This window comes from Gadus macrocephalus, chromosome 4 (genome assembly GCF_031168955.1).
Source record: "Gadus macrocephalus chromosome 4, ASM3116895v1".
Classification (NCBI taxonomy): Eukaryota; Metazoa; Chordata; class Actinopteri; order Gadiformes; family Gadidae; genus Gadus; species Gadus macrocephalus.
In genome coordinates this window covers 3,045,725-3,060,266 of record NC_082385.1, presented here as the reverse complement: position 1 = coordinate 3,060,266, position 14,542 = coordinate 3,045,725, and the positions used below count along the sequence as shown (strand labels likewise).

The 14,542-nt window shown below is 46.0% G+C and overlaps 1 protein-coding gene across 8 annotated transcripts in view; it reads right to left on the bottom strand.

The window, feature by feature from the left end:
* Positions 1–5,214: 5,214 nt before the first annotated feature.
* Positions 5,215–14,542, bottom strand: part of LOC132454943 (uncharacterized) — a 103,749-nt gene continuing 94,421 nt past the window's right edge. For 7 of the 8 annotated variants that reach the window (XM_060048562.1, XM_060048569.1, XM_060048567.1 and 4 more), the window contains 11 exons: positions 14,219–14,315; positions 13,874–13,953; positions 13,561–13,614; positions 11,742–11,868; positions 10,400–10,568; positions 9,311–9,410; positions 8,776–8,872; positions 8,068–8,152; positions 7,611–7,741; positions 7,228–7,379; positions 5,215–6,412 (listed from right to left, as the gene is read on the bottom strand). In XM_060048562.1, the coding sequence (XP_059904545.1) occupies positions 5,859–6,412; positions 7,228–7,379; positions 7,611–7,741; positions 8,068–8,152; positions 8,776–8,872; positions 9,311–9,410; positions 10,400–10,568; positions 11,742–11,868; positions 13,561–13,614; positions 13,874–13,953; positions 14,219–14,315 (1,646 nt within the window). In that variant the 3' untranslated portion in view covers positions 5,215–5,858. The remainder of the gene's footprint in view (positions 6,413–7,227; positions 7,380–7,610; positions 7,742–8,067; positions 8,153–8,775; positions 8,873–9,310; positions 9,411–10,399; positions 10,569–11,741; positions 11,869–13,560; positions 13,615–13,873; positions 13,954–14,218; positions 14,316–14,542) is intronic. The other variant, XM_060048568.1, reaches the window with a different exon arrangement.

Below are 14,542 nucleotides of genomic sequence, written 5' to 3'. Positions count from 1 at the left end.
TGCTTCCACCTTCTCATGCACTGGGTGCAGTCCTGTTGCATCCACTTTGTGACCCAAAAATATCACTTCCTCACTCATGAACACACACTTGGTCCTCTTGAGCCGTAGACCGGCCTCCTGTAGCCGTTTCAGCACCATAGTCAGAGTCTTTAGGTGCTCTTTGTCGTCTTTTCCCGTCAGCAGGATGTCATCCAGGAAGATGGCCACACGAGGGATGCCCTGCAGTAGTCCTTCCATGGTACGTTGGAAAATAGCCGGACATGATGAAACGCCAAAAGGTAGCACTCTGTATGTGAACAAGCCTTTGTGTGTATTTACAGTTACATACTTTTTTGCTTCCTCATCCAATGGAATCTGGTGGTAGGCGTGACTCAGATCTAACTTTGTAAATTTTTGTCCACCTGAAAGAATGGCAAACAGGTCCTCAATTCTGGGGATTGGATACTGCTCCAGTTTTGAGATCTGGTTCACTGTCAGTTTGTAGTCTCCGCATAGCCTTACTGTGTCATCTGGCTTCAACACAGGGACCACCGGCGCTGCCCACTCAGCATATTTTACTGGTTCAATTATCTTCTCGGCAAGGAGACGGTCGAGTTCAGCCTCAACTCTCCCTCTCATGGCGTATGGGACGGGTCTGGCTTTAAAAAACCTGGGGGCTGCTTCCTTGTCCACATATATTCTTGCTGGGGGGCCTCTGAATCTCCCTAGTTCGTCTTTGAAAACCTCCCCAAACTCCCCCAGTATCTCCCCCAAGGTCTCGTCTTTAACCTGGAGTATCTGTGGCTCTGGTCTCCTCTGTGCCTTCTCTGGGGTCTCTGTCCGAACATGGTGGATCTGGGGTTCTGGTTTCCACTGTAAACCTAGCCTCCTAATCCAGTACCTGCCTACTAGACTAGGGCCTGAACCTGCCACCACTACCAATGGTAAATTCTCTACTAGCTGTTTATGCTGTACTTTAACCACTGCTGCTCCCACAACATTTACTTTATGTCCCGTATATGTTTTAAGCCTCACTCTACAGGAGCGTAGCTCTGGCACCTCCTTCCCCCATAAGGTTTTGTACACAGAGTGGTTCACTACTGTTACCCCACACCCCGAGTCCATTTCAAATTGCTGTTTCTCCCCATTAACAGTCAATGTCTGAATAAATGGCTCCTCTGCTGGTATGTCTAGTTGTTCTAGTTTGTACAGTGTGAACATGACTTCATCTTCGTCTATGTCGCCCTCCCCCTGGCTGACATAATGTGTTCCTTGAGGTTTCCCATACTTCCCTGTTGGTACCCCACCCCCTCTAGCCTGTGAAGCGCTAACTGAGCCACCTGACCTACACACTTTTTGAATGTGGCCCATTTTCCCACACTTATGACAGGTTTCCTTAATAAACCTACAGTCCCCAGCCCTGTGCTGCTCACCTCCACACCTGTAACAAGCGTTATTCTGGTGCTGCTGCTTAGTGGGGAACTGCTTTGTAGACATTTTGTGCACTGCTTGAGGTGCCCTCATGTGTGAGTGTGTCGACTCCAGAGACTGTAAATCCTTTACATCCTTGCTGGCTGTCTCAATGGCTTGTGCCAGCTTCAGTGCTTTCTCAAAGGTCAAATCCGGCTCTGACAACAGTCGGCGCTGAATGCGGTCATCTCCGATCCCACAAACCAGTCTGTCGCGCAGCATCTCCGACAACTTGTCTCCATAGTTGCAATCCAGTGCTAACTTCCTTAGCACAGCGATGTATTCCATTACCGTTTCCTCAAGCTTCCTTTGTCTGGAATTAAACTTGAACCGCTGCACAATCTCGCTGGGTTTGGGGTTGAAATGTTCCTTTAAAATCTTGACCAGTTCGGCAAACGTCTTGTCTCCGGGCTTGGCGGGACTGACAAGGTTCCTCGCGAGGCTGTACGTCTGACTTCCCACTGAACTGAGCAATATAGCTTTCTGCCGACTTGCATCTGTGATTCCATTAGCCTCAAAGAAATGGTGGAGAACCTCACAATATTCTTCCCACGTCTGCGTCTCACTGTCGAACGGAGCGGTGCTCCCTACCAAGGCCGCCGCCATGATCGTTCCCGGGGAACGTCCAATTCAGATTTGAACTAGCAACTTTACAGTCTTACTGTTTTGCTTGCATCCCCACGAGGCATCGGCTTTAGTTTATCCTCGTCGCCATTTATGTAGTAACTCACGGGAGGCTTCTTATTGCACAATTAAGGAGCTTTATTTCGTTCCTGACGAACACAGTGTGCAGCATACGTAACATGGTAAACAAGGGCACATGGCTGACTGAACTTGTTCTGTGCCTCACTCATAGGTTAACTCAACCGTAACAACAAAGGGTTGCTGCCACCTAGTGGACAGCGGATTAACATCTTTTAAATACTCTGCCCAGTTATAACAGTGGGTTAACAAGATAAGCGATTATGATTGGCTAAGGCAGAGTCATGTTTCATGGTAGCCAATCGGATCCAGTGTTTTTAGACACTAGCCAGGACACGCGCGCCGCACACGCACACACCAAACTGATTCGATTAAGCAGCAGAAATGGCGAGTCCGGAGCAATCCGATGAAAAGTTTGCATTTTCCGTAGTATTTGGCAGATGCTCCACAGCCTTAGCAACCAAGCAAATTCAAATTCAGTTGGAAGTATATCAGGGCCTTGCATCGGCAACTTTCCCTGGGAACTTGTTACTTTTATTATAGAGTAATTCAGGTACTAACTCAGTTACTTTTTGGAACAAGTAGTGAGTAACTATAACTAATTACTTTTCTAAAGTAATGTTCCCAACACTGGTGGCTAAGGTATGTGTGGCTGACCCCGAGATGCCACCGGACGCGTTACGGCAGCGTTACGGCTGCGGCACGGAAGGGCTGCGACTCTGCCCTGCTTGCATTTCCACCGGGCGCGTTACGGCAACGCAACGCTGCCTTGCGAGCCAGCCGTATTCACGCAAGATCACGCAATAATCCTAAACCTAATGTACTCACCTTCCACTCCCAAAACTACTGCAATTAAATGCCACGCTTTGTCCTTCCGGCCATTGTCATTATAAAAAGGATGATTTGGTCCATAAATTACTTCATGTTGCTGAACTTCGACAATGAGTCTCTCGTCGTCCATGTTGCCGACCCTCTGAGACCCTTTGATTGATTGACTGCTGACCTGGTGCCACCGGTCATGACGTAATAATGTTGATGTGAAGTTGTGATAGGCTACATGAGCTGAGTATTGTGTTTTATTTTGAAAATTGAGCGGATGCTCTATGGCTTTTACTTTTTCACTTCCTGCCCTGCTCGATCTGCTCTGTAGAAATTGACGCTGTTCAGCAACGGCTTGCGGCAAAAATAGAAATCCTACGGAATGATAGCGCTGCGGCACGGCAAGCCGCTCCTGGGACGCTGCTGAGACTTTCCCCAGCCGTGCCCGGTGGAAATGGTCTCATTGATTAGAGTGGAACCTATCTGCTGCGGTGACCGCGGCCAAGACGTGCCGCAGCCGTAACGCTGCCGTAACGCGTCCGGTGGAATCAGGCCTTAAGGCAGGATATGTGTGGTTTCTGGGAAGTAAACAAAATGAACAACAATCAGCTCCACAATGCATTGCCACAAGTTCAGTTCAATAAATCGTACAAGCCTTATATGGTTACATAACAAAATTCATTGACCACAAAACAACTCAGATTCTTTGTATGCGCACACAAGGAGTTCAAGGTAGAGCTCTCAAGGTGTTCAGTGTCTCTGAACAAAGGAAAGGGGTGTGGTCACAAGTGAGGCTTAAATAGTGTGTGGCAGGGCAGGGAGTAATTAACTGATTGATATGGGCTAATTGGGAAAATGAAGGGGGAAATAAAGGGGAGTAGCTCTGGGTCTGTGAGGTGAGGAGGGAAGCACAAATCTACCAAACAGCAGCCAATCAAGTCGCTTGCTGCTATAAGCCAATGTGTGGATATAAACACAAAAGATGACACAAACAACAGGTGTCAATAATATGCCAGTTGGCATGCAGCTTCCCAGACATTTCTGAACTTATGTTATGGCGACCATTAAAGTACATTGAAGGTCATTTGCGGCATGCCTTGACGCAAGGTTACATGTTTTTGGAGGCGCACGTCAGGCCTTGCGATGGTGGCGCCTCACAAAAATTGTAACCTTGCGTCGATGCAACGCAGTAGGAAGGGCTGTGATTTGTCCGCTAGCGTAAACCCGACGCAGGACCAAAAAAGGTTCATGACGGAGTCAGAGCGACTGCGTGGTCGTTGCGTTGCGTCGACGTCCAACCATAGAAGGGTTTTCCGGGATGGCTGAGGGTACACACGCATGTTGTAAACAAGGGTAATAAACAGCATCATGAATTGTTATCGATTCATCTATTATAATTATTTTATTGATGTAGAGATAAAAAGTTGTAATACAATAGAGATATAAAGCACAACTAAGCAAACACAGTTGCATACACAACTCAGAGGTAAGTTGTTGGTCGATTGGTTTCTGAATGTCATACAACCCATTATTTCCTTTTGTGTTATTATCTTGACGGGTTATAAGCTGCTGTCAATTTCTTCAGCACAAGAGGCGTGATCAACGGGCCTAGTTCAACTGACTCTGTACACGATTTGCTGCTTGCCGTCACTTCCCTGTCGTAATCGTCAGCAAATAGTGCACCAAGGGGAAAAGCCAGCATGGTGATTGGCTCCCGCAAAAAACGTTCCAGAAGCAGAAAGAAATGTATTGCTCTTCTCAAGACCATTGTGCATGGCGAACTCAAATTGCCGGCAGAATGGGCGGGGCAACCCAGTCCAGCCCCTCAGAGGACGAGTTGGGAAATTTGCACACAAATCGGGAAATTTGCATGTTTCCAAAGAGAGGAATGTCGGCAGGTCGATACTGGCGGAATAATTTGAGTTAAAACAACAATAGTCCTAGAATATGACCATGGGGCAGACTACTTTTCAACCATACTGGCGTCTTATAGCGCGGATTGCAATTCTTATTGCAGCCTGCAGGGTTATGCGAGAAACATACGGAGGGACGAGGTTGCTGAGCTGCCCTGCCCCAACATCGCATGACACGTTAAACCCAACTAGAATCGCCCCCATCATCCAAAATTTGATGTCAACAGACCAAAAATATTTGAAAAGCCTACAGAAACTATAGATCGTTAATTTGAAAATATTATTAAAAATAAGCTTGGAGCAATGAGGAACTCTTTTTTTGGGAGCATGCTTTTGCAGGGAGTTCGCTGCCCCACCTGCCCATATGGAAGGCATGCGCCTGATTTGTATTGTACTTTGCACGTTTATATCCAAGTATTTTTCTTCAAGTTTGCCACCGTTAATAGATTTTTTTAAACACTTTACAAAATTTCCTATATGTAGCCCACGGTTCCCATGAAGTATTTTCTTTGTGTATTTTGCATAATTGGAATAATAGGTAGCTTGGGGGCAGGGGGCTGAACCTGGAAGACGGGAGGGCGGTGGTAGGGCTTTGTTGGAGGAACGGCATTCAAGTACGTGAATGGGTACGCCGGGGAACCGCTGTGCTTCTCCAACGCCGTGGTGGCCGGGACACTGTACCAGTCGTCGACGGCCGACGCCTTCTCTCACTTTCTGTTGCACGTGAGCAGGAACTCCGGGTAGGTCCGTGGCCGATAGGTCGGGGGCGGGCGGCTGTTGTTAGGGGTCGGTAGGAGTGTGGCGGAGGAACGGCTATCGAGTATGTGAAGGGGCCGGGGAACCGCTGGGGACTGTGGCTCCCAGGCGGGGGGGTGGGGGGGGGCTGTTGTGAGCGGACGGTAGGGCTGTGGCAAAGGGACATTTTTCAAGTACGTGGAAGCACCAGGGAACCGCTGTTGCGGGGCGTGGCTCTGGTCACAGGCGCTTGCGCTTCACCTCCGGCACGACACCCGGGACACTGTGCCAGTCCATGGCCGACGCCTTCTCTCGCATTCTCTTGGGCTGCGCGGGCGTGGTTCTGGGCACAGGCGTGGGTTTCACAGCAGGTGTGGGTATCACCACAGGCGTGGGTTTCACAGCAGGTGTGGGTATCACCACAGGCGTGGGTTTCACAGCAGGTGTGGGTATCACCACAGGCGTGGGTTTCACCACCGGGGCGGCGGCGATGGCGACCAGTAACCCGGACAACGAGTCGCCCACGACCGCAGCCTTCGCCTTGTACGTGAGCAGGAACTCCGGGTAGATCTGAGGCCGGTCGAAGATGACAAAGATGGAGGGTGAGTGGATGTTGTCCACGCAGCTGTCGTAGAAGAGGGTGTCCCCGCCGTCCTTGGAGGGGGGGCGCACGTAGTCGGCCGAGCCCCGGGTGTGGTGGCCCACCAGCACCCGGGACACAAACATGGAGCGGACCGTCGAGGCGTAGCTGGTGTATTTGTGGGAGTAGCTGGCGTCCCGGGCGAAGTAACTGCCTGGGGATGGGGAGAGAGACGAGGGGAGAGGGGGAGACAGAGGAGAGGAGGGGAGGGGAGACAGAGGTGGAGATAGAGGAGAAGAAAGAGGAGAGGAGAAGAAAGAAGAGAGGAGGAGGAAGAGTGACAAGATAAGAGAGAAAAGATAAAGGGTTGCTTTATATCCAGATAATTCATTTGATTGTGCTTTGAAACATAAACCATCATAGTACATATTACATATATTACATGCAGAAAATACAAAAAAAAAATACATATTTTTCAAAAAAGTTTGACCCATTTCTTTCGAGTATATCGGCACATCTAAACTTTGATTGTGCAACCTTTGGTTATCCAAGCCGTTCCAACACATGCCAGTTGTTAAAGTGGCAGTCTGTAGGATCTATTGGCATCTAGAGGTGAGGTTGCATATTGCAACCAACCGGATATCGCCCCTGTCTCACCTTTCCCTCTCAAAAGCCAAAGGACAGGAAAGGCGGCCTGTACTGGCTTGTGATGTGGCAGTAGGTATTGACCAGCTTTAGCTCATAGTTTGATAGTGTAAGAATGACAGCGATTATTTAACATTTTAAACTCTAAAGCCTAAATTCTAAATTCTGGAGCAGTTTGTCCGTCCTAGGCTACTGAAGAAGCATGGCCGCCTCCACGGCATGGGCTCATTGTAAAAATTCACAACGATGATTTTTTATGGGCTATACAATAACTAAAACACACTTATGAATATACCTTCTCTGCCAAAACTGTTCTGCTAGATGCCTCTAATCGTAAACACTGCACCTTTAAGTCCTGAAGCGATGTTGTAGTGCTTAGCTTACCCTTGCCCAAGATGGTCCCGTGGGTTCCGCAGATCCTCCAGTCAAAGTTCGAGCAGCAGATAGGGTCGATGAACTTGGAGTCTGTGCCGTGGAACAGCTTCTTCTCGACCACGGAATGCCCGCCGTTCCTCGTCTTCATTTGTTTCCTTTGCCTTTAAGAAAACACGATTTAAAAAAAATCGTTATAAAAACATACTTTTTAACATTATAAAACGTTACAAAAAATAACGATAACGTCATAACGATAAGATAATGTTATAACGTAAGATAACGTTGTAAAATTAATTAATTTAATTTAAAAATGACAGTTGATCATAATAAGCATTATCGTTTTGAGTCCCTCGTGTCTCCTATTCTACGGCTTTTCCGACCAACCGACATACAACTGATATTGGTCCCAGAGACTCTTGTTCTGAATCCTCTCGATCTTCACGATGTCAAAGGCGGTCATCGTCTGACGAAACAGCGTCTCCACCTCCTTGTATTCTTTGGACGAATCTTGCAGCAGTACTTTCTATGAGAGACAGAGGAGAGAGCTCTTAATTTACATTTGAAAACCGACAACCCAAAGGTTCATGTCATGAAACTCATCTTTTTAAATAGGCCTACTGTTTACTCATCTTTTTCAATACATCATCAATGCAACTTTATTAATCACCAGGATGTCATCAACATCAACACTGGATAAAAATCAGAATAAGGTTAACATCATTCTCTAATAATGAATATAACATTTCTAAAAGCACATGAAATATATGATCTCGACCTGAAAAAGGAAATGTAGGTAATGTTGTTGCATGTAACCCTTTTATGTAACCCTATAATAAGGATTATCATTACCTTGTGTCCAATCTCAGGAACCTGGGACTCGTCCCAGGTGCTGGGAAAAGCTTGGACATTTGATGGACCATTTGGAGGCCAATTACTGAAATAAAAAAATAACACTAACTTCATCTGAAGCGTAATAGAAAGGACCCGTTCTGTGTCTATTTTATGGGCAGTGGTCCAAAGTACCTGATGTAAAAGTGGGTGTCTCACTGAAATATGAGAATCAATGTTAGGACAGAGGTGTGATGGCAGATCTGGCGACACAAAGTTGCTTTACTGGTGCACTCAGCTGCACTTTCTGAGGTTGTACAATCGTCGGTACTGTCTAGTACAGGGGTTCTCAAGTGGGGGTACCCTTAACCCTAGGGGTACTATGGGGTACTGCAGGTGGTACTCAGAAAATCGTAAAGTTAACTGTCTTTTTTCTTTTCGCCCTGAGCAACTTTAAATACTGAAACGTAGGCAATAGATAATCGAGAAAGTGGTTGAAACATGACCCTCTTAATGTTCATGTTTACACTGCCAAAAAGAACACACATATATTATTCATGTTCAATTTTATTTTTTTTATGCCCATAATGTTTTGTGCTAGCTGAAAAAGTATCTTAGAGGGGGAACACTGGTAGAAAAAGTTTGAGAGCCACTTGTGTAGCGGGACCAAGACATTTTACTTCTCTAAAAGCAAACAGAGAGGCAGTCCGTCCCCCAGGTGGAACACACCTTGTCCTGTCGTCCTGCACGTCGGAGGAGGACCGGAACCGAGGCCGTCGCCTCACCTGCCTCTGGGTGCTGTATCTCTTATTGGTCTGGATCATGTCTGCAAAATGCAAAGGAACACAAATCTTATGATGCTACGTTTCAATTGAGTCATCCAGCAGACGCTGTCTGAAGCGACTCACAGAGAGTTCACATAACAGATCATTAATAAAGGGTTGAGTTGTTACCGGAAGGTTCCTAGTTTGATCCCTGGCTCCTCCTAGCTTAGTTTCGAGGTGTCCATGAGCAAGACACCTCACCCTAACCTCTCCTGACGAGTGTGTGCGGTTGTATTTTCGCTTACTCGCTTTGGATGAAAGCGTCTGCTAAATGCCCTAAATGTTAATGTAATGAGCTTGGGGTTTGAACCAGCAACCTTTTCTGCCCAGGGGTTGAAACTCCCTAGCAACGTCACCATCGTCGTATGACAATCTTTACCAGCTCATGGGGTGTACAACGATGGGTGGGTCGGGGGTTGGGGGGGTAACGGTGGCCTCACCCTGGAGGCTGAGTGTGTAGGTCTGGGACCCTGCGGTGAACTCCAACACCTCCTGGGGGTCGTTCTGGAACTTCTGCTCCAGCTCTGGGCTGCTGTTGGGCTGGAGAGAGCGAGCGGGCAAATGAACACACGCCGCACACACATACAGTAAACATATAATAATAATAATAATAATAATAATAATAATAATAATAATAATACATTTAATTTAGAGGCGCCTTTCAAAACACCCAAGGTCACCTTACAGAGCACATAGTCATCATACAATTTTTTAAAAAAACAAGGCATTGTGGAAAAAGATAAATAAATAAATAAATAAACATAAGCAATAAGAAATAAATAAAACAAAAACAGGACAAAACTAAAAAACAATCAAAACAGTGATCAGTTAGACGTTGTGTGCGAGTTTGAACAGGTGAGTTTTGAGTTGTGACTTGAAGGTTGTAATGGTGTCTGACTGTTTTATGTGTGGGGGGAGGGAGTTCCAGAGCCTGGGTGCTGAACAGCTGAATGACCGGGCACCCATTGAAGTGAGTCGTGATGTGGGGATACATAGTAGTCCAGCAGAGGTTGAGCGGAGGGAGCGGGAGGGAGTGTATTCTTGGAGGAGGTCGCAGAAATAACTGGGGGCTAGGTTGTGGAGAGCTTTGTAGGTGAGGAGTAGGGTTTTGTATTGGATGCGGTAGTGTACTGGGAGCCAGTGAAGTTGAATGAGGACAGGGGTGATGTGGTCAGATGATTTGGTGCGGGTGATGATCCGGGCGGCTGAGTTCTGAATGATCTGCAGTCTGTTGATGAGTTTGGTGGGGAGTCCGGTGAGGAGGGCGTTGCAGTAGTCTATGCGATATATGAGTTGAGTAATACTGTCGTTTCAGTTTATTTGTCTGTTCAAATCAGTTATTAAAATAAATATTTAAGCACAATTGATGGCATATTTCTACTCCGCCACCAATTATCTACCCTGCCCCCCCTAGCAGGTACTCTAAACTTAACGTTAACAAACCACAAACTAACTAGCGGCTGGATTATTGCGTTTGCGGATGTGAGCCGAGTCAGGCTGGCCCCGCTTTGCGATGGTGCTGAACTCACTGGTGAATCGTACTGGTTCCAGTTCCCATGCTCATCCTCCCAGTACCAGAGCCACTCGGTGGTGAGTAGGAAGGTGGGCTGGAGGACTGAGGAGATGGAGGAGAGACGCCTGACCTTCTGGGGTCCACGCGTCATGGTGTCAAAGCACACCGCTTCTACATCCACCGTGCTGCAGGAAACATCACACACCGTTGACCCTCAGTATGTGGGATTAGAGTTCACAAGTGCAGCATAAGAACACAACAAAGAAAGAAAAAAAGACTTAGGGGACACTAGAAATCAACAGGAGCATACTGAGGTTTCAAACTGGGATTTAACAGAGTAGGTTTATTTAAATTAAAATGGTTTTGAAACTGGGATTAAACAGAGTAGGCTAATTCAAACCAAAAGGGTTTCAAACTGGTATTAATGGAGTAGATTCATTTAAACAAAAAGGGTTTCAAACGGGGATAAAATGGAGTAGGCTATTTTAAACGAAAAAGGGTTTCAAACTGGTGTTAACGGAGCAGGCTCATTTCAACAAAAAGGGTTTCAAACTGGGATTTAACAGAGTAGGCTCAATTAAAATAAAAGGCTTTCAAAATGGGATTAAAAAGAGTAGGCTAATTTAAACCAAAGCGTTTTGACTAGAGAGGTAAGGGCAGTGGCAGGTCTCCTTGTAACGACTACAGCCTTCTCATCCTATCAGCACCATCAATCCTATACGCCAGGGGTCGACAACCCTAGGCACGCGTGCCACCACTGGCAAGTGGCCGGCTTAATCAATGGCACACTTGAGAAAAAAAACTTTTTTTTTTTTTTTTTTGCACTTTATTCTGTTTAGGGCATTTCCTCCCAGTGCAAATATGTTTAACTGAGTTACTGAAAGCAGTGTTCTGAAATGGGATCAAGTAATAGTATGTAGCCTAAACCTTGTGAGTAATATAGAACAAAATATTTAAAATATTTTTGCAAGTGGCCTGTATGCATCGGCTTCACATGGTTTTGCAAAGCTTTACATGTCTTAAAGATATGATGTGGATGGTTCCAACATTCTCATATATTCTTGTATTTTAAATTTCTCACATTGCAAATATGTTTTTGAATGAGTTTCTGAAAGTGGTGTTTTAAGATGAGACATATGTAATTATAATTTGTAATCCCATGTTGCAAATATAGCAACAAAAAAAACATTATACAATTCCAGGTCTTCTGGAAATGTTTTTGGTCACTGTGTCATAATTCAGCATGATATTTAATATATTGTTGCTTAAGGCACACTCATTAACGAGAACATTTCAAACTGGCACTGCATGTTGAAAAGGTTGCTGACCCCTGCTATACGCTGTTGTATGTTGCATACCTGTATGTTATTTTGGGGTTACAGTAATCCTCTTCTATCTTCTCTGAGCTGTCCAGCAGCGTCCACTGATAGCCCTCCAGAACTTCCCAGCTGTAAGGCAGACTGTAATGAGCTTCGAAACACTTTTCTGAAGAAGACAGAGAGGAAAAATTGATTATGTATCGGTGATTTATGAGGCTAGCAGTTCATTTCAACAGTTCATCTCTGGTGCTCTGGTGGCATGAGGTTTCTGCTGTCTGCTATACGATTGGTTCTGAAATACAATTCAGTAGTTTGACCCGCTTGTGGCGCCAGGATTTTGATTGTGGGTGGGCCCCCAGAAAACTGGATGGGCCAGTTAAAATAAGCCCAAAAAAACAAAACAGGTTCCCCCTCATCTCCGTTTCAGCGCTTTTCTGCGGCACTGAGGACAGCGAATCAGTAGTCTACCTGTGTGGCTCTTTTGTCGCTGTCCTCAGCTCAGTGCTGAAGCGGACAAAGACATTACAGAAGAACTGTATGGACATGAAATAACAGCAGCATTGAATCTGACACAGCTGCTAAACACAAACAGCAGGATAACGATCAAATAATATTTCTCCTGTAGCTTATTTCTTAAGAATAATTGAATGAATAACATATCTAAGAATATAAACAACCCGAGATGACTGATAAATAATCACACATGCACACAATTCAATTCAAACTTGCTTGTGGGACTTGGGGCTTGTTACAGCAGGAGACGGCGGTCAAGTAGTTCCAAAAAGTTACCCTTGTTTAATGCATCTGGGTTTTCCTGATGCCCACGCAATGGGATTTTATTCTTTTGCACAGAACAGGACGAGATCTATTACCATCATGATGTGCTGTCTATGCCTTTCAATGTCTATGCCTTTCAATGAAGCTGAACAACGATGGCATCGTTGTTCAGCTGGTTAATAATATTTCCCTGTCCTGGCTGATGACTTTGCTTGAAACCATCCATTTTCCCCAGCGCTGAAGCGTGTGCCCTGCTGACTTCATGTTTGCCACAACCCTCAGAACAATGTTTACTTTGAGTACCACCCGTCAGAAAAACTCCTATCTTTCCCCGATATGTGCGTGGTTGGGAATGTACAGAGTTTGGGCTGGCTTGCAGGCTCATCTATTGATGACAGCTCTAACGGAGGTTGTGACAGGTCTTCTTGGGGAACGGCGTTTATAGGCTACTGAACTCTGTCTCCTCCTATAACACATAAAACGCTATCATAAGTTACCTCTGCCAACTGCCAATATTATTTTTCTCTCCAGAAAATGTGCAAACAGATAGCCAGACACTAGCGTTTATGTTAGACTAACTGTTAGCCTACTTGCTTTCCAGGTGTGAGGGGGGGGGGGGGGGGGGGGGGGGCTACGGGAGGACTTGATGGGGAGAGGGCGGCCGCTCAGGATGGTAACTCGTCACTTGTAATCGCATTACTTAAAATGAGTTTCCTCCTCCTGCTCCTCGCAGCGTTTCTTGCTGAATTTAAATAAAAACAAGCTGCTTTGCTTTGCGTTTCATATTAGCTAATAGCTAGCTACTGTCTGCGTCTGTCTCATTGAGCTTGCTTGAAAAGCTTGCGGGCCAACGTCGTCCATTTCATTGGATCACTTGCAGCCTGCGGGCAGGCAGTCCACACGTGGGGTAGAAGCCGCTGATTGGCTGAGAAGCTTTTACTCAAAGCTTTCCTCAGGCTGCTTATTGGATGAACAGCTAGATTGAAAATCCCTCACTACTCACTATAGGCCTGGGTCAAAATGTGCGGGCCCGGACCTAAAATGGGTGGGTCAATGGTAGCGCCACGGGTGGTGTACTCACCTATGGGGTAGATACAGTTGCCTTCGAGGAAAAACAAGCAAATCTCGATTTTATCTGAAAGACAAAACAAACAATGAACAATTGTTTTCAGATCAATTGATGAGCACCAGTGGCGGTTTGAGGCACGGGCGAAGCAGACAGCCGCCCAGGGCGGCATTATTTCATGACACATGGGGGGGCAGCACGAGCACTTAAAAAATAATACTAATCCGCACCGCAAGCGGTTTTCTGCTTTCAATCATATCACTGTGTGGGGAATTGGCAAATTGGAAAAAACATACAGTGAAAATATCAAATAAACGTTCTGCTTTACCTTGGGGCGGGCTTGTCCTTTCACCGCCTCCAGTAGCAACAACACCAGCACTACTACCAGCACCGCCAGTAGCACCAGTTCTTGAAAATGGAAAAGTGGTGGAAACGTGACCCTTTCAATGTTCAACTTTACGTTGCCAAAAAGAACGCCCATATATTATTCACGTTCCATTTCATTTTTTTTCGGCCGAAAAGGTTTTGTGAAGGGAGTATTTGGTTAAAAAAAAGATCTTAGGGGTGGTACACTAAAAGAAAAAGTTTGAGAACCACTTGTGCAACGGGACCAAGACATTTGACTTCTCTGAAAGCCAACAGAGAGGCAGTCCGTCCTCGAGGTGGAACGCACCTTGTCCTGATGTCCTGCACGTTGGCGGAGGACAGGAAACGAGGCCGTCGCCTCACCAGCCTCTTGGTGCTGTATGTCTTATTGGTTTGGATCATGTCTGCAAAATGGAAGGAATACCAATCTACTGATGCTACGTTTCAATTGAGTCATCCAGCAGACGCTGTCTGAAGCGACTCACAGAGAGTTCACATAACAGATCATTAATAAAAGGGTTGAGTTGTTACCGGAAGGTTCCTAGTTTGATCCCTGGCTCCTCCTAGCTTAGTTTCGAGGTGTCCATGAGCAAGACACCTCACCCTAACCTCTCCTGACGAGTGTGTGTGG